This window comes from Rhamphochromis sp. 'chilingali' (genome assembly GCF_963969265.1).
Source record: "Rhamphochromis sp. 'chilingali' genome assembly, chromosome: 22".
Taxonomy (NCBI): Eukaryota; Metazoa; Chordata; class Actinopteri; order Cichliformes; family Cichlidae; genus Rhamphochromis; species Rhamphochromis sp. 'chilingali'.
The window spans coordinates 1714315-1735114 of record NC_137950.1 but is presented as its reverse complement, the minus strand read 5'-3'; the positions used below and the strand labels follow the sequence as shown (position 1 = coordinate 1735114).

General features: G+C 45.0%; 1 protein-coding gene across 1 annotated transcript in view; it reads left to right on the top strand.

The window, feature by feature from the left end:
* Positions 1–5061: 5061 nt before the first annotated feature.
* LOC308390385 (caveolae-associated protein 1-like) overlaps positions 5062–20800 on the top strand; it is a 39733-nt gene continuing 23994 nt past the window's right edge. The window contains exon 1 of the mRNA XM_080872331.1: positions 5062–5918. Within this exon, the coding sequence (XP_080728457.1) occupies positions 5388–5918 (531 nt within the window). The 5' untranslated portion in view covers positions 5062–5387. The remainder of the gene's footprint in view (positions 5919–20800) is intronic.

The window sequence follows — 20800 nt, the reverse complement described above, 5'->3', positions numbered from 1 at the left end:
TTAGATACACTTCAGCAGGAAACATGTCCGATGGGAGGATTTCAAAGTAAAATGACTGTATCTGTATCTCAGGGATTTCTTTCGTTTTGACGATGGACACAGAAGTGATATTCGAACTTACACATCTCAGATGTGAAGGATGTCCTGCGCAAAACACGCTAATACAGCAAATGGGGAAATCTGTTCAATGGGAATATATTTTGAAAATGTTGAAGGTGATTCACGGCTTTTCTGCGGGATACATCCCTTTGACCTATCACAGTGTGTGGGGTCGATTCTTACTGCTCAGTCCCACCGAGCCCTGATGTCTGAGCATTTTACATGAAGACACAGAAAACACTGAAAGAGCTCAAAAGCCATCAAGAAAACTTAGAAGCTTTGCATCTACACATCGTTTTTAGCTCCCAAATCTTTCATGAAGAGCTGCATATCAAGTTCTGATTAACTGATTGTCATGTTCTTACTTGTGCCTATACGATGTTTATTACCAGCTAAAGAGCAGAGCTACCAGAGCCCCTCTTCTTAAGGTCTAACAGATGCTGTGTCCACGACTAGCCAAATGTTGAGTCAGTACTAATGAGAACCTGTAGAAAGTTTCCTATTACGAAAGCCACAGTAGTAGTTTCAGCATCTCTCAGTTCCACATGGTGCAGGGTTTAAATCAGGACACTGGGAGGCTGCCAGTGAGCAATTTTGGAGCATGGAATTCCCTTAATGTACATAAATTACCACAGCAGACGACTGCATGGAGCAGCTTTCTGCCTCATTGTGTGTGCCATGTGTTTTTCATAACGTGTGCCATGGAGATGCCTTCAATAACCAAATATGACTGTATAACTGAAAGATGTTGGCTGGATTTCCACAGATTTAAAATCAGCCTCTTTTAAAAATCATATGTTAAAAGATTTTGTTCTCACAGTGTCATGATTCGTTGTGTGGCAGGCAGGAGAAGGACCCAAGATGCAGATTCAGAGACACGGGGATAAACTCAAAAAACACAGCTTTATTGCTGGCCACGAGAAGCAATACAAAATAAACTAAAACTGGGAAAACTAAAGCATGAGATGTACAAGGAACCGAACCACGGGGAGAATAACACACAACATGAGGGAGAACGCGACGCCGAACAGAGGGAGACTCAGACAGAAATACACAGAGGGTAAACGAGGAAAGTGGGCACACACGGGGAACACAGGTGACACTGATAATCATAACGAGACAGGGCGGGGTGAACTGAACATGACATGTACAGGCACAGAGGTTCAGACAGGAGGAGAGAGAGCACGGGGAAAACACAGACATAACGGGCTGGGGAAACATGAAACAACCACAAAGGGAGACGAGGGCTCATAAATACATAGAGGGCACACAGGGGGGAGAGAGAGCACGGGGAGAACTTAGACATAATGGGCAGGGGAAACATGGAATAAAACATAAGGAGAGACGAGGGCTCACAGATACACAGAGGGGCACACAGGGGGTAAAAGCCACGAAGGGAAAACACTTAGGGAACAACACAACAGGGCAACTCAGAAAACATGGCCTAAATAAGGAACGAAATACAAAAATACAAGGAACTAAGAATACTGGGCCCACATGGCCCAGGACCATGACACACAGCTTCTTGACTGTTATTATGAAGCAGCCCAACTTATTTAAGTAAACAGCTTTTATCTTTGGGATGGCTGTCATGGCGTAGAGGGCAGAGGTATCCTGTCATCATTAACCTTAACACTCAAAGTCAGTGCTTCAGTAAACTGTCTGTTCTTTACACTGACTCAGTCATAGATATGTACATTTGCAAAGTTTTGTTGCTAAGATTAGATTAGAAGAGATGAGAAATAATTTATTTATCCCAGAATCTGGGAAATTATTGTGGCACAACAGTTAAAGCATGAAAACATTTACCAACTCATTAAGATACAACATCAGAGAGCTAAACAGGTCAGATGACAAAAACAAAAATAAAATACAGTAAAGAAGGAGTTTAATTAAATAAGTGTTTGTATGTAAACACTCCACTGTGTGTCTGTAGCAGTTTCTGGGTTGAGTGCACTGCTGGGGTAGTTTTCACATGGCAGGTGAGCATGTTAAAATCCTATTCCATGCTTGCATGCCGTGGGGCAGGAACTGGAGAACAAAGCTGATCAGCTGATCACTCCATGGCTCCGAGAAAAAAGCACAAAGACATCATCTACAGAGACAGTACCCCATAAGGAGACAGCTCTCCAGCAGGTCATGGCTGACTGGAGCTCCATCAGTAAGGACATGGTGATCCTGGAGACGAGTCATCCTGCAGTATGTGAACATGAAAATGAAGTAAGACTTGGAGCATACCTGCTGAAGCTGTTTCTGCTACTTTAGAGTCCCAAATCAAAACAACAGTTAGCTCAAAGCACTTCATATTGTAAGGTGAAGACCCTACAATCATACAGAGAACAATCAGATGAGCCTCTGTGAGTATCACTTGGCAACAGGGGGAAGGAAAAACTCCCTTTGAACAGGAAGAAATCTCCTGGAGAACCAGGCCCATCTACAGTGACCAGTTGGGGAGGAAGACAGGAAGAGAACCAGAGATTAATAATGATTAGATGTAGAGTGGTGTACAAACACAGGTGAGTGAAGAAGAAATGCCTGCCTATCTGTTCTCCCGCTACAATCAGCTGATTTCAGCTCGTGTGTCAGAGGAGGAAATAGTAGCGCAGTTTAGAGCACATGGACGAGACTTTTATTATTGTAGGAGAAAGGACGAGAGCGCGATTGTAAAGTGGAGACTGCTGCAGGACAGAAACAGCTGCATCATACTGTTAACACAACTTTGGCTCTTAGCAAGCACCTGCACAAACAGCATGCTAACTCTAATAGCCAAGAACGCAGAGTGATGCTGAAGCTGAGGAAGTGCTGACCCAGCACCGTGATAACCTGAGCTGCTGCTGAACAGCAGTCAGGCTACAGCTTCCGCTTCTACCTGTTCATGTTTGGTAAATGGCCTGTATTTATATAGCGCTTTTCTAGTCCCTAAGGACCCCAAAGCGCTTTACATAACCTGTCATCCACCCATTCACACACTGGTGATGGTAAGCTACATTGTAGCCACAGCCACCCTGGGGCGCACTGACAGAGGCGAGGCGTTTCTACAGTAGAATCACCGTGACAACCGTTATGAAGTCTCTTTGTGCTGGTTTTCATCTTTGCTTTGTGCTCATACCGACACACAGAGAAAGATCACGTGTGAGGTCATCAGGATGGATTGTGTTGGTGTGTGTGACTGTAGCCTGTAGGTTTATATTGTTCAGTGGTAACTATGTGACAGTGTTCAGATCTTACAGAGTAACATGAAAGTAACGAGTAGTACACGAATGTCTTTATCCTGGGTGTAATGAAGTAACGTACTGCATTACTTTTAAGACAAGTGTTCTGTGCAATATGTGCATTCACTTTTTTAACAAAATAATAATAATAATTTAATAAAGAAATCCCCTGTCATCACCGATCACAACAAAGCGGGGAACACCTCCAACATGCACGAATGTTCGATCACACAGCATGTAGTTAATGTGCATGGATGTAATGTCTTTGATATGCCGCTGAGAGGTGATGGTGACCCTCAAACTGGAGCCAATGAGAATCGATAGGGAATCGAATCGATAAGTGATATTGATAATGAATTTATAATCACTAAATTCTTATCAGTTCCCATCTGCATAACTGTCACGATTACGAGTGCATGAATCAAACACAGGACTCTGAATGAATTTATTTACACAGGTGTCACCAGGTGAGATATATACATATATACAGTGCTGGGGGGACGAAGCTGGGTCCAGGGCAGCCAGGGGAAGGTCCAAACTCCTCTTCACACGCTGACTCACACAATAATCCAGTCCAAACTCACTCTTACGCTTATCCACTCAGGGTCCACGGGGAAGGAAAACAGGCCAAGGTCCAGGGAATCTATACACACAGAGAGGCTGACGTTAGCACTAGGAGAACACAAGGACATCACTGGGTTACACTGAGGAAGTAGCACAACGACCCAGGAGGAATCAGACTCGTCTGAGGCCTTAGGTGGGAGCAGTCAGTGATGATGGATGCAGGTAAGTAATCATGATGTCCCGTGCCCTTTGTAACCAACAGCTGCACCTGTAATGTGCTTTATAGTACGTCCTCTTTAGTATTGTTCCCCCCTCCTTTTAAATTGCTCCTAGGTGCATAGGTGGATGTTGGTTCATGATGTGAATAATCCTGCTGATCTGACCCAGTTGCAGATGCAGCATTACTTCCTGTCACAAATTACACGACAGTGCTTGAAATGAGGAAGATTTACCAGATGGTAACCTGACTTTCAGAAAATTTCCTTGAGACATGTTTGATATGTCACTTTTATGGCATATGATATGTCACTTCTTGGTTAGGAAAGACATCATAAATTTCCTCCACAGCACCTCATGGTAGTTTTCTTTTCTGTGGAAAGAAGTTTATACTTTATCAGCGTCACGTGTAGAAAGAAATGTCTTTGGAGCCAACACAGCAGCTTAAGCCTCAGTCTAAAAAATAGTTGGTCTGAACTTGTGCTGCGGTCTAAACAAGGCCTCAATCTTAACTGAACCCAAAAGGGCCTGATCGCTAAGATTCAAGCTGTGGTTGAAAATCTTGGGACAACTTACCCTAATAGTATTAAATGTTAGACTTTAGAACTGTAAGCTGTTAGCTTTTACAAGCTGCTTTCTATTCTTTGTGTTTTTCATCCACTGCTGCTTTCCATGTTGTGGAGAGCAGGGAGACAGGAATGGAAACAAGAATAGCTCCAGCTTGGCATTCCTCCTTCGGCTGTGCCTCAGCTTGTATACGAGCAGATCAGTGCAGCTCTGCTAACTATTTCAGCCATGCTGATGGGACAAGGCTAGGCCATGTGGGTGTGCCATCGAGTCATGAGGGGCTGGACTTAGGTGGAGTCATACTGAAATTTGTAAATTTAGGGAGGAGATAAAGGAGGGGTGTGAGGAGAGGAGGAGAGCCCAGTGGAAAAAAGGGAGGGTGGGTTGGAAAAAAAAAGCGCTGCCGGCTGTAGCTTGACTGGAGGATCTCTCTGCCTGGTGAGACATTTACATCCTAACGCTCATGTGGTCACATCCAGCATCGCTCGGCTTCCCCTGATCACTGGCCCGACTCCAGGAGCTTCAGACAGAACGGACAGATAGCCGAGAAAGACAGGCTCTATGTATGTGTGCTGGAGAGGGATTAGAGAGTTTGTAAATAGGAAGTAAAAAAGAAGAGGCTGCAGAGCAGAGCAGAGGAAGACGCAGGTGGGAAGATAAGGAGTGAGAAAGTAATCCAGAAGAAACTGTGGTGAAAAAGGTTGATTACACTTTATAAAATCTACCAACATGGCAGCCATGGAAGCACTGGAGTTTGGAAGTGCCCAGCTGGAGCCTCAAACTCTCACTGAGATCTCTGATGATGAGGTTAACCTTCCACCTTCAGATGATGAAGACAACGCCCTTGCCGCAGCCAAGAAAGAACTGTCCACAATGGGCACAGAAGGGGACGCCGCCGAGGACAAAGATGATGGCGTTAAAGCTGATCCACAGGTTAACGGGGTCATGGTGCTCTCACTGCTTGACAAGATCATCGGGGCAGTGGACCAGATCCAGCAGACCCAGAGCGGGCTGGAGGCCAGGCAGCAGGAGATGGAGCGTACGGTGACCAGCATCCAAGGCGAGCTCACAAAACTCACCAAGAGCCACAGCACCACATCCAACAGTGTCAACAAGATGATGGAAAAGGTGCGCAAGGTGAGCGTCAATGTCAAGACAGTGCGAGCCACGCTGGAGAAGCAAGGAGGCCAGATCAAGAAGCTGGAGAACAACGAGGCGGAGCTGCTCAAGAGACGCAACTTCAAAGTCATGATTTATCAGGTGGGAGAGTGTTTGTGTTTCAGTATGTGTTAGTCAGTCTGATGTGGGAGTGAAACCCTGAGAGATGGGTGTGGTTCATGGATGAACCGAATAACCGAGCAGGGTTTTGGTTTGTGAGCCATATCACTGAAAACTCCTACAAAGGTGGTTTAGTCTGGTGAAGATGTTGCTGGGATGCTGAGGGCTTCAGGGAGTGGTTCTTACTGGAAGCTGCTTTCACTCTCAGACACACCAGTAAGACTTTTCTCTGGACAGATGATAAGAAAGAAAGTCTGACCTTTGAATTACTCTGACTTTGCAATGTTGCTCAGAATAATCACTTAAGATGGACAAAAAAAATGCAAAGATAGTGTTTTTGTTGTATAGACGCGCCCTCGTATTGCATTTCAAACACCACCCTGATCATCCACAGACTTTTAATTTCCTGAAAAACAAAAAAATGATCTTTTAACAGAAACGTTGTGTTTCTGCATGGAAATAAAAGCAGAGAACTGTAATTATTATGTAATTATTACCAGGCTTTGCAAAAGGAGCCAAATGCTTGTGGAACTGCATTAGAGTGAAGCGATCAACCAACGACAGCATTAGACTGAGGAGGATGAACAGCAAACAAGAGTTTGTAAATCATGAACCAAATGACTCCAAATTACACTTAATAATTAAAGTATGAGCCAACAGAACAAAGCTAGAGCGATGGTAACAATTTATCCGAAAACACAGCTTCCTCTCTTTCTCCAATTTATGATACATTTCCTGAGTTCACCCCAGGTCTTATCATTAATGCCCTTTCTACTGGCATTAAGTTATTAGACGACACAGGGAAGCAGAGATCATGGCTGTGTGTGTGTGTGTGTGTGTGTGTGTGTGTGTGTGTGTGTGTGTGTGTGTGTGTGTGTGTCTGTGTGTGTGTGTGTGTGTGTGTGTGTGTGTCTGTGTGTCTGTGTGTGTGTGTCTGTGTGTGTGTGTGTGTGTGTGTCTGTGTGTGTGTGTGTGTGTGTGTGTGTCTGTGTGTGTCTGTGTGTGTGTGTCTGTGTGTGTGTGTGTGTGTGTGTCTGTGTGTGTGTGTGTGTGTGTCTCTGCAGCTCCACCTTCTCAACACCAAAACTACAGCAGTTAAAATGAATATGCAGCTTCAGTTTGCAGTACAGGTGGCCTCCAGGTATCTCTTCCATAGCATGCTGTATGTAGGACAAAGAGCCTTCGCCTACTGGCAGCTCAAGTCAGACGAAATCGGTTCAGAAAGTCATTTCACTCTTTCCTCACTATTTCTAAAAAGATGGAAAATACCACGAGCATGCGTCAGGTCCAGTTTAAAGCAGAGGATTGGGGGCAGATGTTTCTTTTAAGAAGGAGCACGTTTTTTTCTTTGAGGGGAGCTGAGGAGAGCCCTGTTTCTTTTTTTAGCTTGAGAGGCTGCACTGTGATGTGTAATAGCTTGCAGCTTTTTTGCACAGTGGCGCGAGAACATTCAGAGTTTCCACCCTTGACTCAGACATCGTGGCTTGGACCCACCTCACTCTCTCTGTTTCACTCAGTCAAATGAGGGCTCCATCTTAGGCGCTGCAGACTGCCTGACTGCACACGGTCGGACTTGAACTCTGTGCTAAAGGACTTACACAATGCTGCTGGCGTCTGTGCCTCGGTCTACGAGTATAAGACTTTTTTTTAGCAATCAGCAGATGAGCAGGGCAGGACTCTGAGTGAAAAACAAACTTATCTTTTCATCACATATGAAGGAATTCAATGACTGAACTGTTTCTCAATCTGAGAACATCGTAAATCTACATTTTAATTAGTCCCCGATAAATTGCTGAAGTTGAGGGCTGAAAGCTTCCAAAACAGTCTGTTTGGAATATCAGAGGTTGGGATTTTGCTAACGTTAGCCAAGCGCCCTGCCCCTGTGGCGAGAGAAACTCCCCCTGAAATGCCAATCACCGGCTCCCTCGCTAACTCAAAACACTGGCTTTGGTTACAGTTGCCAACTATGACATAAGATCAGATTCATCCTCATTAAAAAAGCAAAGCCACAATGTGTTGTTCTGTTTTCAGTTTTCTCTGCTCCTCTGTTGCCCTTTCAGGGCAGATTCTTTTTAAAAGTCAGACAGTAAACACTTGGCCAACACCCCAGCATGGGACACACACTGATACTTGGAAACATTAACACTGTCAACGTCTTCGTTCAGTCTGAACACAGAGGGCAAACAGATGTGTGACAAATTAGAGGAAAAAAAGTGTCTGAATAATGTTTTGGGCCCTCGTGTGAAGAGTGATCCCCCGACGATCCTTCAGGTCTCCTGGTGGAATACCAGCACTGTTCATGTTCACTCAGTGTTTGGATGAAGGTGCTGTCTATCATGCAGATCAAAGATCATAGGAGCCGAGGGCCCCGTCATGCTGGAGGTGATCGGACATATTCTAAACCGTTCTTTATTGTGTATGGAGGGTGGGGCGGGGCAGCAACTAAACTTAAAGTAGAAGTGCATGGAACCACCAATGGACACATAGAGAACAATCACTCATGTGCATATTTTTAAACATCAAATGTGCAACATTGTTTCCACTACTTGTAAATCATTTGGGGAAAATTTAGGATATTGAATCTCAGCTGCAAACGCTGCAGTGTATCAGGCTTCCAGCGTTCACAGGAAAACTAGTCTTTTATGGACTGGTTCTGCCTGGGCACCCAAAACGCTTTACACAACTTGCCTCATTCACACAGGCACATCTAACATCACTGTCACACACTGAGAGATGCATCGGAGAGCAACTTGGGGTTAGGAGATAGTCTGGCATCCCAGGAATCAAACCACCGACCTTCCAGTTAGATCCGCTCTACCTCCTGAGCTATAGCTCATCCTATATCGCAGCATAACAGCATGTAAACGTCTACATACTGATGGCTGTGCAGAAATATGTGCTGACGTGATTTCTGTGGGTTACCAGCATCAAGGTGACACGTGGAACATGCACCACATTTAAGCATCACCATGAGCTTTACACAATGCTGCTGTTCAAAACAATATACACAAAAGCAACATCTCATTTCACACGTGCGGTCCAGTGCAAGCTAACAGCCATGCGGCATAAGCAGTACACAGCATACTAACAGCATTAGTATTCATTTAAATGGCTTTACTGCATCTGTAGTGCTAAGAATATATTTTCACAGCTTGGATTGCTTCACGTGCTGTGTTGAAATGTTATTACAAAATCAGGACGTAGCGGTCTAACCCCAAGGCTCTGAGCGTATTTGCAGCCTAGAAACACACAGCTTTCTGATGTGTCTCAGGTATTTCCCACTTTTCACTCACACTTGTGCTGCTGGTACCCTGAGGAAAGGCCCTGGCCTGGTGCTCTGCTGGTAATAAAAGCACAGTTGCTGTTCCAGGGGCCGGCTCACACAGTGAGGAAACAGCACGAGGGCTTTGTAGTGAAGCACAGGGGGCTGAATCTGTGCTGTAGTCTGATGCTGTCCCTGCTAGGCCTCCCTCACAAGCTGAGATTGATATAAGTGATGATTTCACCATGAGTGAAGGCTGCCATTGACTTCAGGTGTCATGTATAGTTTAATATATATGTAAATGCACCCTGGAAGACTAATAATCACGGAGGATAGCAAGATTGTGTCTTTCTTGGGTTTTATGACCTCAGTCATATTACATTATATTACAGCCAATCGAAAGTAATGCCACCCCATGCTGCTGGCACGTGTGATGAGCTACGATACAATGTGTAGGTGGAAACTAACCAGAGGGCGTTCTGTCAGCACGTGAAGCACCTGCCTCCCTGTTAGCATGAGCAGCAGCTCTCCTCCTCCGGTGTGTGTTTGTGTCAGCCTGTGTGCGTTGGGCTCATTGAGCTGCTTGTCCAGCAAGCCTGAGATTTACTCTCTTACATCTGTGTTCAGTTCCTTGACAGCTGAGGCCATACGCTGCCAGACGAGAGCTTACTGCACTCAGTGAGGATCTGGCCTGGAATGTGATACTCTACACCACAGTAGCGTGTGAGAGCGCTGAAATGCAAGGTGCACTGATAAGTTTAAAGAGTTTACACGCAGTGAAAATGATCACCTTGCGTCTTGCATTGTTTTGGTTTCCTGGCTCGTATCTTTAAACCCCATCAGGTTTCGGATGCAGCTGACCACAGGAAACATCAGCACAGCTCACAGCTCCACACCAAAAGTACACAGCATGTTTTTCTTAGTCCACATCACACTTGTTACGTTTCACATCACTCTGGGTGCTCCTTCAACAAAGTCTTTCTACAAGTTCCTCTCATCACTCCAGCTCTGCTCTGCGCTCTCCCGGGGCTTCCTTCAGCTTTAATCATCAGTCACATTTGTCTATTTTAACTTAAAGTAACCACAGGTAGCAAAACTCTGTTGACTTTAAACTTTTCTCAAACTTGAGGCAGCCAGTGAGAATAGAGGTTTAGGAATATCTGCTACTGACAGCAACACAGTGATGTGCTGTGTGGACGCAGCTTTAGCTTTTATTATCTTGTTGCTGCAGATGTCCATGCTGTCACACTTAAACACACCATTAGCTCCACTGACCTACAAAAAATAACTCGACAGCCAATCAGTAGCTAAGAAAATGTGCACCCACTGATTACTGATTACTTTGCCTTGCTACTAGCCGGTTCTTGTGTGAAGTTTAATTTTTGCAGGTTTTAAAAGCTCAGTCAGACATCATGTTCAGGTCGTGGTGCTGAGTGAGAAGCTTGTTTCCATTGTTGAACATCGCACTCATCTGTGCACTGAGCAGAACCATGAACACCTTTAAGGACAGACTGTTTTATAAAGTTCAGTGTGATGATGTTTAGTTTATACCTGAACACATGTGGCTCGTTGACCTGAAGCCAGCTAGTGGCAGTATATGATAACCAGGACAGTGCCTGCTGGTTTTTCTAACCCTGCACTTTAAGTCTAAATCTGCTACAACACCAGCAATAAAGACTGTGGGCCCAGTGCAGCAGGTTGGCCCGAGGGGCTTCATTCCAGCACTGTAAGGAGGGTGGAATGATAAATAGCATGTCACGAAGAGGTGGTGTGCATCCCTACCTCCTCTTCTTGAGGGAGTGAATGGGTGTGTTACGATGAAGAGCAGGGATCATATTTAAACAGCTGATTCATTGCACAGGCATCCCCAACTCTCCATTCTAACCTCCACTCCTCCTGATGTGGAACCAGTCACGGCCCCATTCCTCCACCTCCCTAGCTCCTCCAGCCACCCGCACTTCACCCTGCGTCACACCTCATTCCTTTTTCTATTTCTCCCACTTCTGTCATTCAGATCAGTTCCTCTGATGAATAAAGCGCTCGTATTTAGTCCTGAAGATTCAAAGCTAATCATGGGAAAGACAAATGAATCTGAAATGCTGCACGTGGAGGTTTTACCATGACCACGATCTCTAGCTCCATTTAAACTCCAGTCTAAAGGTTCTAGTCTGTAAACTAAATCAAGAAGCACCACTGTGGGTTTTATTATGATATTAACACAAAGTAGCTCTCCAGGTGTTTAAAGGGCGTGTGTGTCTGTGCCTAATGTGCTAAAAACTGCAGCCCTTTAATGTAAATGTAAAAGGCCAGGCTTCAAAACTACAAACTGTCTAACTTTAGAACAAACTTTACGGTATGTTTGAGCACATCTGTGGCTGTGGATACTTTCCATTTTATAACAACTCTAAGGAGAGGTCTTTTCATAACTACACCACCTGGACCGTGGTTATGTTCAGAATTAGGACTGTGGCTGTTGTGACTCCCAGGTGTGATGCCACAGGTAGCTGTAGCTGATAACTATTGGTCAGTGCTCTGTTAATCAGGTTCACTCACCTGGACCTCTTGACAGTGCTCACCTGGTGCTCTAACCAAAGACGGAAGCACACGCAGGGACAGATAATCTGGTTGAATAAAATGGAATTATATTACTTTAGGCTGTGTTATTTAAAATGCCTTTGATATTCATAAATCCAGGAGCGAGTAGACAAACATGAATGAAATGTGTTGGGCTCAGGTCTCCTGCTCCTGTCTCAGTGTCCTGTTTGCTGTTTTTAGCTTTTCTGGTAATAAAATGAGCATCCTCAAAGTCGAACGGTTTTCAGAATGAAGTCAGTTGGTCTCTGTGCAATGATGTATTTAACATAGCTTTTTAATGGAAGTCCATGCATACAATAAGATGCTTGGATCATCGGGTGATCGTGGCTCAAGAGTTGGGAGTTCGCCTTGTAATCGGAAGGTTGCCGGTTCGAGCCCCCGGCTTGGACAGTCTCGGTCGTTGTGTCCTTGGGCAAGACACTTCACCCGTTGCCTACTGGTGGTGGTCAGAGGGCCCGGTGGCGCCAGTGTCCGGCAGCCTCGCCTCTGTCAGTGCGCCCCAGGGTGGCTGTGGCTACATTGTAGCTGCCATCACCAGTGTGTGAATGTGTGTGTGGATGACAGGTTGTGTAAAGCGCTTTGGGGTCCTTAGGGACTAGAAAAGCGCTATACAAATACAGGCCAGGCCATTTACCATCTAAATCCCTGACTTTAGCAGATTTAATACCACAGCGCCGTACGTCTGCTCCTCCTGACCTGTGGAAAGAACATCGCACAAACAATCTGTCAGAACACATTTTGCTCATCCTCAACCTGAACGTTTCAGCTCTACTTCCCTCTGCGTTTACAATTTGAAACACCTGTTTCTGCCATACTCAACATTTCAGTCAGGCATGTTTACATCTACCATCCTACTACGTGGATTACAGCCAGTGTTGGTCAAGTTACTTGAAAAAAGTAATCAGTAACTAATTACTGATTACTTCCCCCCAAAAGTAATCCCGTTACTTTACTGATTACTTATTTTCAAAAGTAATTAATTACTTAGTTACTTAGTTACTTTTTAAAAACACGATTTACAACCTGAAAAGGTGATAAAGCGATAGATCTTTCAGCCCAATTCTACTTTTTCTGCATAATCTATCATACAAAATGTAATCAAATGGAAAAGTCTCTTTTTTTTAACTTGTTTTATCAGTTTTAATCTTTTAACTTTATGCATCAAGCAAAAATTTAATTATATGCAACATTCTCTGAGTTGAATAAATTAGTTTAACATTTAAACCTATTTTCTGCACATTCCAGCACATAAAATAAAATATTTTTTGTGTTTACACTCACTCTTTCAAATAGATGCAAGTAAAACACAGCAGAAAATAAATAAAGTCAAAGACTCAGCGGTCCTGTTGCTCTATTTTCACCTGTAAAGCAGGACTACGGTAGGCGGAGGTTTACCCTGGTGCAGGTGTGCCGCGGTCAGTTGAAGAATCCGCGAGCTTCTTTGTGAGTTTCCCATTACATCGTTGCACACTCGTGCTTGCTTGGAAGTTTAGGGGGTTTTTTTTCCGCTGTAAAAAGAAGTTTTCTTCCCACGCACAACGGACACTAATGTTTTTGTCACTTTTTATGGAATCAAACTCAAAGTAAGGTCAGTACTTCCACGCTTTAAACGCTGCACGCTCATACTCTCTCCACACTCGATATATGATCCATTGTTGATCTGCACACAGCTGTTGTCACTAACGGCGCACTCGCTTACGTCACTGTCATGAGACATTCTTGCAAAAAATCAGGGTTTTAGTAACGCAGTAACGCAGCGTTCCTACGGGAAAGTACCGGTAATCTAATTACCGTTTTTGCAATAGTAATCCCTTACTTTACTCGTTACTCGAAAAAAGTAATCAGATTACAGTAACGCGTCACAAGTAACGCGTTACTGCCCATCTCTGATTACAGCATCAGTCAGACCTTATTCTGAAAGTTTTGCTTTAACCAGGCCTGCAGCACTGTAAAATAAAAGTCTGAGCCTGGGAGCCTCTCGGCTCTGTTTTGCATGTAAATTCATCAAGTGAACCCATTCTTCTCACTCAGGTCGGTCCAGGTCCATATATGGACATGTGAGCCTCAGTGTTCCCTGCTCATTTTACAGGCTGGATCGTGTGTAACATTGCTTCAGCTGCACCAATGTTTTCAGGCTTTGGCACAGTAGGAGTAGCAGGAATGGGAGTATGGAGCACAGTCCAGTCCCTGTGTAGGGGACATTATTGACTAACATGATAGGACAGGAAAGAGGGGATGAGGGTGAGAGCAGAGGAGACAGAATGGGAGAACGATCTAAAAATAGCAACTATCACATACTTGTTTGATTGTGAGAAGGAAAAGGCCTTTAGGAGATGTTGTTCCTGTTTGTGTTGGAGACGGTGGCGTACTTGTTCAGATTTGGTTTCTGCCTGATTCTCAATGAGCCTTACACAAATAACATCATCCAATATTACTGTATAAATCATGAACTACCTGTCTGAATTTAGTGCTTTAGATATTTCAATTTAATAAACTTCTTTGTTATTCTTTCAGCTATTTCAGAGCGGCTTGCTGTGTAAAGTCTGAGGCCTGAGTCATTCTAGTATTTCTATTTTTTACTAACATTTACTTTCCCATACAAGCAAACTGGATTCTTAGCTGACTGTTAAATGGAGACCGTTTTACCTGCCGAGGGAATTCAGCACTGTTATCATCATAGCCATGTGCATCCCCCCAGCATAAACACAGAGGAGCCCCTGACTGCTCTTTGTCAGACCATCACTGAGCTGCGACACACACACACACACACACACACACACACACACACACACACACACACACACACACAGACCATGTGCAGGTATTAGCATCACAGACCATCTGTCTGTGATGCTAATACCTGCACATAGGCAATAGAAGCCTTACAGCACTGCTTTGAATGCACTGGGACATGTTCAGAGCTGCTGCCACTGATAATCAGCACACTAATGTGGACAAGTAGCATTGCAATGATATTTGCTGACATCCAGAAATGCACAGAAGACCACTGTGTCATGAATAACATCTCCACTAGCGCCAAAAACAAACCATGGAGCAGGAGGTCAGTGAAAAGCTAAAAGTGCAGAATACTGTTTTCAGATCTGGTGATGAGGCTGAGCTCAGAACAGCGAAAGCCAACCCTAACCGTGCCATAAGAACAGCAAAGTGTGCCCGTACTGGAACGCATCACACCCCAGTAACACCAGGTGCATGTGGCAGAGGACTCGGGTGGTAACACTGTGTGACAACACAAACCTTCCCAACTAACTCAAAACCCATTCTTCACCCCGATGAGATGGCGTGGCCACATCCAGACGCCTTCCTGACCGCTCCGCTCAGACTATGCACCTTTTGAGTGGTTTACTTATTTTTTGCTCTGGTTTACCTCCCAAAATCCTCTAGTTTTATGGTCTACGACAGCAGATCACTTGTAAACATCGGTGACAAGGTTGCACATTTAATCTTGGGCGCTTTTAAACCCGACCCGGCTGCCTGAGATACTACGCAGCGCAGACAACAACAAAGGACGGGCCGCTCACCCCAGGCGCAGAACAAAGAAGCGCCGGGGGAAACGTGCTGGCGTTCGAAATAGACTAAGACAGCAGGCGCATCACGCACCACTGCCCAGTATCCTACTGGCCAATGTACAATCCATGGAGAACAGGGTCGATGACCTAAGAGCAAGAGTCACCTTCCAACGTGGCATGAGGGACTGCAACATTCTGTGCTTCACGGAGACATGGCTGACCCCCACCGTGCCGGACCAGGCTGCAACTCTGTCGGATTCATTCTTTGTGCTCCGCGCGGACAGAGTCAAAACCAAAGGTGGAGGAGTGTGTTTCATGGTAAACAGAAAGTGGTGTGATGCCAGGAGCATTTCTGCTCTCTGCAGTGGCTGCTTGCCACATCTGGAGTTCCTGAGCATTAAGTGCCGCCCTTTCTATCTGCCCTGTGAGTTCACCTCGGTCATCACCACGGCGGTCTACATCCCACCCCAAGCGGACACAGGTATGGCTTTGTCCGAACTACATGATGTCCTGAGTTCGTTTCAAAACAAGGACCCAGGCGCAGCCCTCATTGTAGCAGGAGACTTTAATAAAGCGAACCTCGGACAAGTCATGCCAAAATTTTACCAGCATGTCTCGTGTCCGCTGAGGGGGGATCGAATTTTGGACCACTGCTACACGCCATACAAGCAGGGCTACAAAGCTGTCTCACACCCGGCTTTTGGGAAGTCTGACCACAACGCCATCTTCCTCATTCCCCAGTATAAACAAAACATACGGAGGGAAGAGGTAACCACGAGGGAGGTAAAACATTGGTCTGCCCAATCAGAAGCTACGCTACAGGACGCACTCAACAACGTCGACTGGGACATGTTCAGAGCATGCGCAGTCGACATCAACGAGTTTACGGAAGTAGCAGTATGCTTCGTCAATATGCTAGCGGAGGAGATTATCCCCACTGCGAGAGTCACCACATTCCCAAACCAGAAACTGTGGATGGACAGATCGATCCGCACTGCAGTAAACGCCAGGACCGCCACCTACAACATGGGTCTTGGCACTGGCGATATGAGCGCCTCCTACGGCGTGCGGCGAAGGATGCCAAATACCGGTACCTGGAGCGCGTGGAGTCTCGCTTCAACCGACACACAGAGTATGTGGCACGGACTATGCACCATTACGGACTACAAAAGGGACACTGCACCGATCAACGCTGACTTTGCATTCACCAACGAGCTTTACCAGTTCTACACCTGTTTTGAGGTTAGCCAGTTGGCTAATGCTAACTACCGCCTGACTACCGAGGACAGTGCAGTCATCAGCGAGAGACCGGTGATCAGCATCGTGGAGCACGACGTCCGAGCTGCTGTACTAACCAGCTAGCAGGTGTGTTCACTTCCGAAGTCTGTGGTCCCCACATGCTTCAAAAGATCCACCATCATCCCTGTGCCCAAGAACAGCAAACCCTCATCCCTGAACGATTACCGGCCAGTTGCACTGACCTCGGTAGTAATGAAGGTGTTTGAGAGGCTGCTGAAGAACATCATCTCCTCCAATCAATGGAGCTCCAGTGGAGAGGGTGCAGTCCTTCAAGTATCTTGGTGTCCACATCTCCTCAGACCTGACATGGGCTGCCCACATTCAGGTCCAGACCAAAAAGGCTAGGCAGCGCCTGTATCACCTACGACAACTGAGGAAGTTCAGGGTCTCTCCAAAGATCCTCAGGACTTTCTATACAGGCGCTGTGGAGAGCATCCTCACACAGAACATGACATCCTGGTTTGGGAACAGCTGTGTTAAGGACCAAAAAGCTCTCCAGAGAGTGATCTGTACAGCAGAACGTACATCTAGCCGGACTAGAGCAGATACTGAAGGACCCGTCCCATCCTGGCAACAACCTGTTCCAACTTCTGCAATCCGGTAGAAGGTTCAGCATTCTCCGGGCTAGGACAAAGAGACTCGAGAGGAGCTTCTATCCCAACCCGTTCTCACTCCCAAAGCGTAACATTTTACGCTAGGTGACAAATCGTCACCATATTACCTTTTCGGCTACCCACCACGTTCCTAAATGACGACCTCGGAAAAAGAGGAAATATGAGAACCGTCTGGACTGAACCTACACATGTTCGCTCTTTTTCTTCAAATCGCTTAGAAACACGCTATTTAACATCATTAAAGTCCTGGTTAAGGTCAGGAATAAGGTTATGGTCAGGGCTAGGGATAAGGTTAGGTTTAGGGCTGGAATACAGGGCTGGAACGTCTACTACCGCGGGAGCGTCATTGCACTGGATTCCAGCCTTAACCCGCCGTGTACCATAAGAACGCCGAAGGTCTACTTTCGCGTTCCTCAGGAACGCCGCGGGACGTGACAAAACGTCGACATGTTACGCCTCGGGAGTGAGAACGCTCTGTCTATCCCCAAGCCATCCGGGCCCTAAGTGACTAAGACAGGACTCTCTTCTAGACACTCTAAACCCACCGGCACAAAGTACATTTCAAATTCCTTTAATTTTAAATATGTTCATGTTGTCTATTTTGTAAAATGTTCAGATTGTCTATCATTAAGTGAATTATTTAATTCACTTAATGTACAGAATTCACCTGCTTGCTGCATACATGCTACTACTGCACATTCACCTAATGTATATAATATATAATGTTCTTCCTCTCTCCCCCCTTTTGCACAAGTCGAGGAGCGTGTCAGGCTACATTTCACTGTGTGTTTTACTTGTATAACTATGCATGTGACAAATAAAGAACCTTGAACCTTGAGTCTTGAATCTTGAATCCCTGAACGGGTATGACTCCATCAAACTACTGACCGAAAACCATGATAAAGATGCACAAAAGTCAACCATGGCAAGTACCTGCAGAAGGAGTCATTCATTCACACATCACTGATTATGCATTTAAAAAAGGGACTTTATCACTGACAAACCCTTCAGTGTTTGGTCATTTCACAAATACTGTCATATTTTTCAGCTGGATCTGCTCCAGTACTGGTCACTTGACATCAATAGAGTAATTGTCAGTGACTCACAGTGAAAAGCTGCGGTTTTTGAAAACATTAGCTTGTTCCTCATATGATCCACTCTGTCATATGATTCCAGGTTCGAAGACTCTCATTTCCAGTCACATTAGTGGCCCTGAACACAAGAGCATTTGTGATAAGTCACAGAGTCATCAACCTCTGTTATGACTTCAGTGTTGCTCTCGCTTTTTTAACACCTTACACTGACCAAAGTAAGCTCTATTGCCATTAGACTGCAAAGTGTCTTACTTATTCTTCAGAGTACTTTTGTATGAAACTGCGGATTTTTGGAAGCTTTGGGAGCATGAATGTTGCTTAGTAGTCACGTAAAGTCTTCATGTGACATGACAGTTTTGACTATCTGTTAACAGACGTCCAGGCAGGTGAAGCAAAGGTCTTGAAACCTCCTGGTAAGTTGACCCTGAAGTTTTTGTCTCATTACAGAGTTGGAACCTGGCTCCATGGTGAGACAAATCCACTGCCTTTAAATCAGTGGGAGCCTTTCTGTGTTCTCCCTGTGAATGGCCAGTCAAACTGGGAAAGTGTAATGCCTGTCCCAGTTCCAGGGACCAGGACTCCTATCCTCCATATAGCTTGAAAAATAAATTTTTCTATATTTCATGAATGTCTGCATCAAATCTACACTAACAAAAAAGTTGGACAATTTAAACCAAACCATGTTGCTATTACCACCAAAGTTATTTTTAAAAAGCAAGCCTCAAAGCAAAGTCACCCACAGACACATTCCCAGTATACATATCTGCTGTTAGCAGGGGTTCAGTTATTTTCATTAACAGGGTAATCAAGGATTTAGTGTGCTAACTGCAGCAAGAAGAAGAACCAGAGCCCGTTTGTTCCACTACAGCATGGTATGGTCTGAGATAGACATGGGTGCTGAACTTGAGCGAGCTTTTATTTGTTTTGTCGCTCCAGCTCATCATCTGGACATTTTATATTTTAGTTTTTGGCTAAACATTTATGATTAACTATCTGAATTTGAAGGGTAAGGTAGCTATACTGTGTTTGCAGGAGAGAGTGGAAGGGAAGCAAGGCCAGGAGCATTGCAGATATATTCAAAGGGTTCTACCGTGGTGTAGAAATGGAGTAGGGGTAATCTTGAAGGAAGAGTGTGGAGCTGAAGAGAGTGTCAGACAACTTAGAAGATGGAGAGAAGTTCTTGAGAAAGTTGGAGGAAGTGGCAGAGAGTTTCCCCAGGGTGTAGACAGTGGTGACTTCTATGGACATGTAGGTGAAAGGAACAGATGTGAGGAGGTGTGTTTGAAGGAGAGCAATTCAAAAGGACAAATGTTGGTAGACTTTGCTAAAAGCATGGAAATGGTTGTGGTGAACATGTACTTCAAGAAGAGGGCGCACAGACGGTGTTTCTGAGTGAAGAGAGTGTTTAGAGAGGATGGAAGGAATACGCTGAGGAGCTGAATGTAGACAAAGAGAAGGACAGTTAGTGAATCGAGAAGTGCAGAGGATTACGAAGGAGGAAGCGATGTCAGCTATCAGTGTAGGCCAGAATAAACACTGCAAACAGATGCCACGAGACAGTCGCTGTACATTCACTGCTTAGTGACTTTACTGTCCAGGGTGATGAAGAAAATGAAACAAATATGGTTACCACGATGAAAGGGTCAGTCACCATCACTCATCTTTTTCTTAGCTTTAAACCTGATCCACAGTGACCGACTGTCTATTCTACCTCACAACAGGTGACACACTGGTGTGTTGAAACAGATAAGGCTCTATCTCATCTAGAGCTTGGCGTTCATGTTTATAACAGAGTGGAGTCTGAAAGCAGGGCAGGGGGTCAAATGAAAAATTGTGGGAAGTATTTTCCAACATTTTTGGAGCTTGACTCATACCAAACAATAAAGCCAGGATGTGAAGTCATTAACAGTAATGACCAGTTGGTCGTACACCTCTGAAAACCAGTGTCCACCAGTGTGACTGTGCTCTTCTGTAGCCAGAGCAACAGCAGAGCACAGTCACAGCTGAGGCTGAGGAAGAAGGCAGTTGTTTGGCAGCTCCTCTCCTTACACACCAACCTCCTCATTGTTTTTGGAAACAGTAACACAGGGTGACCATGGAAACGACCGCTATCATCTCTGTCCGTCCAAGTGTGGGGACATGTACACAGAGAGGCTGCCAAGCTCCAGATACTTGCCCCTTTCTTTTTACTGGGCTCGAGCTGAGGCTTGTGATTAGAAGCTCATCGCGTAAAAATGAAACATTTCTGAGGGGAAGGCTTATCTCAAGCTTTGCCTAAAGTACACAAACTTTTGAAAATTACAGATAGATTCATTGTATTCATTTGGAAGCCATCAGTCACAGGAGGCATTATGTTTACTAATCACACTGGATTGTGTGTTTCTTCGGTTACCTTCATACACTGATATGTGCTTCTGCATGAAAGTACATGATCAGAATACTCATAAACCAAAGCATGCCATGAAAACAACCT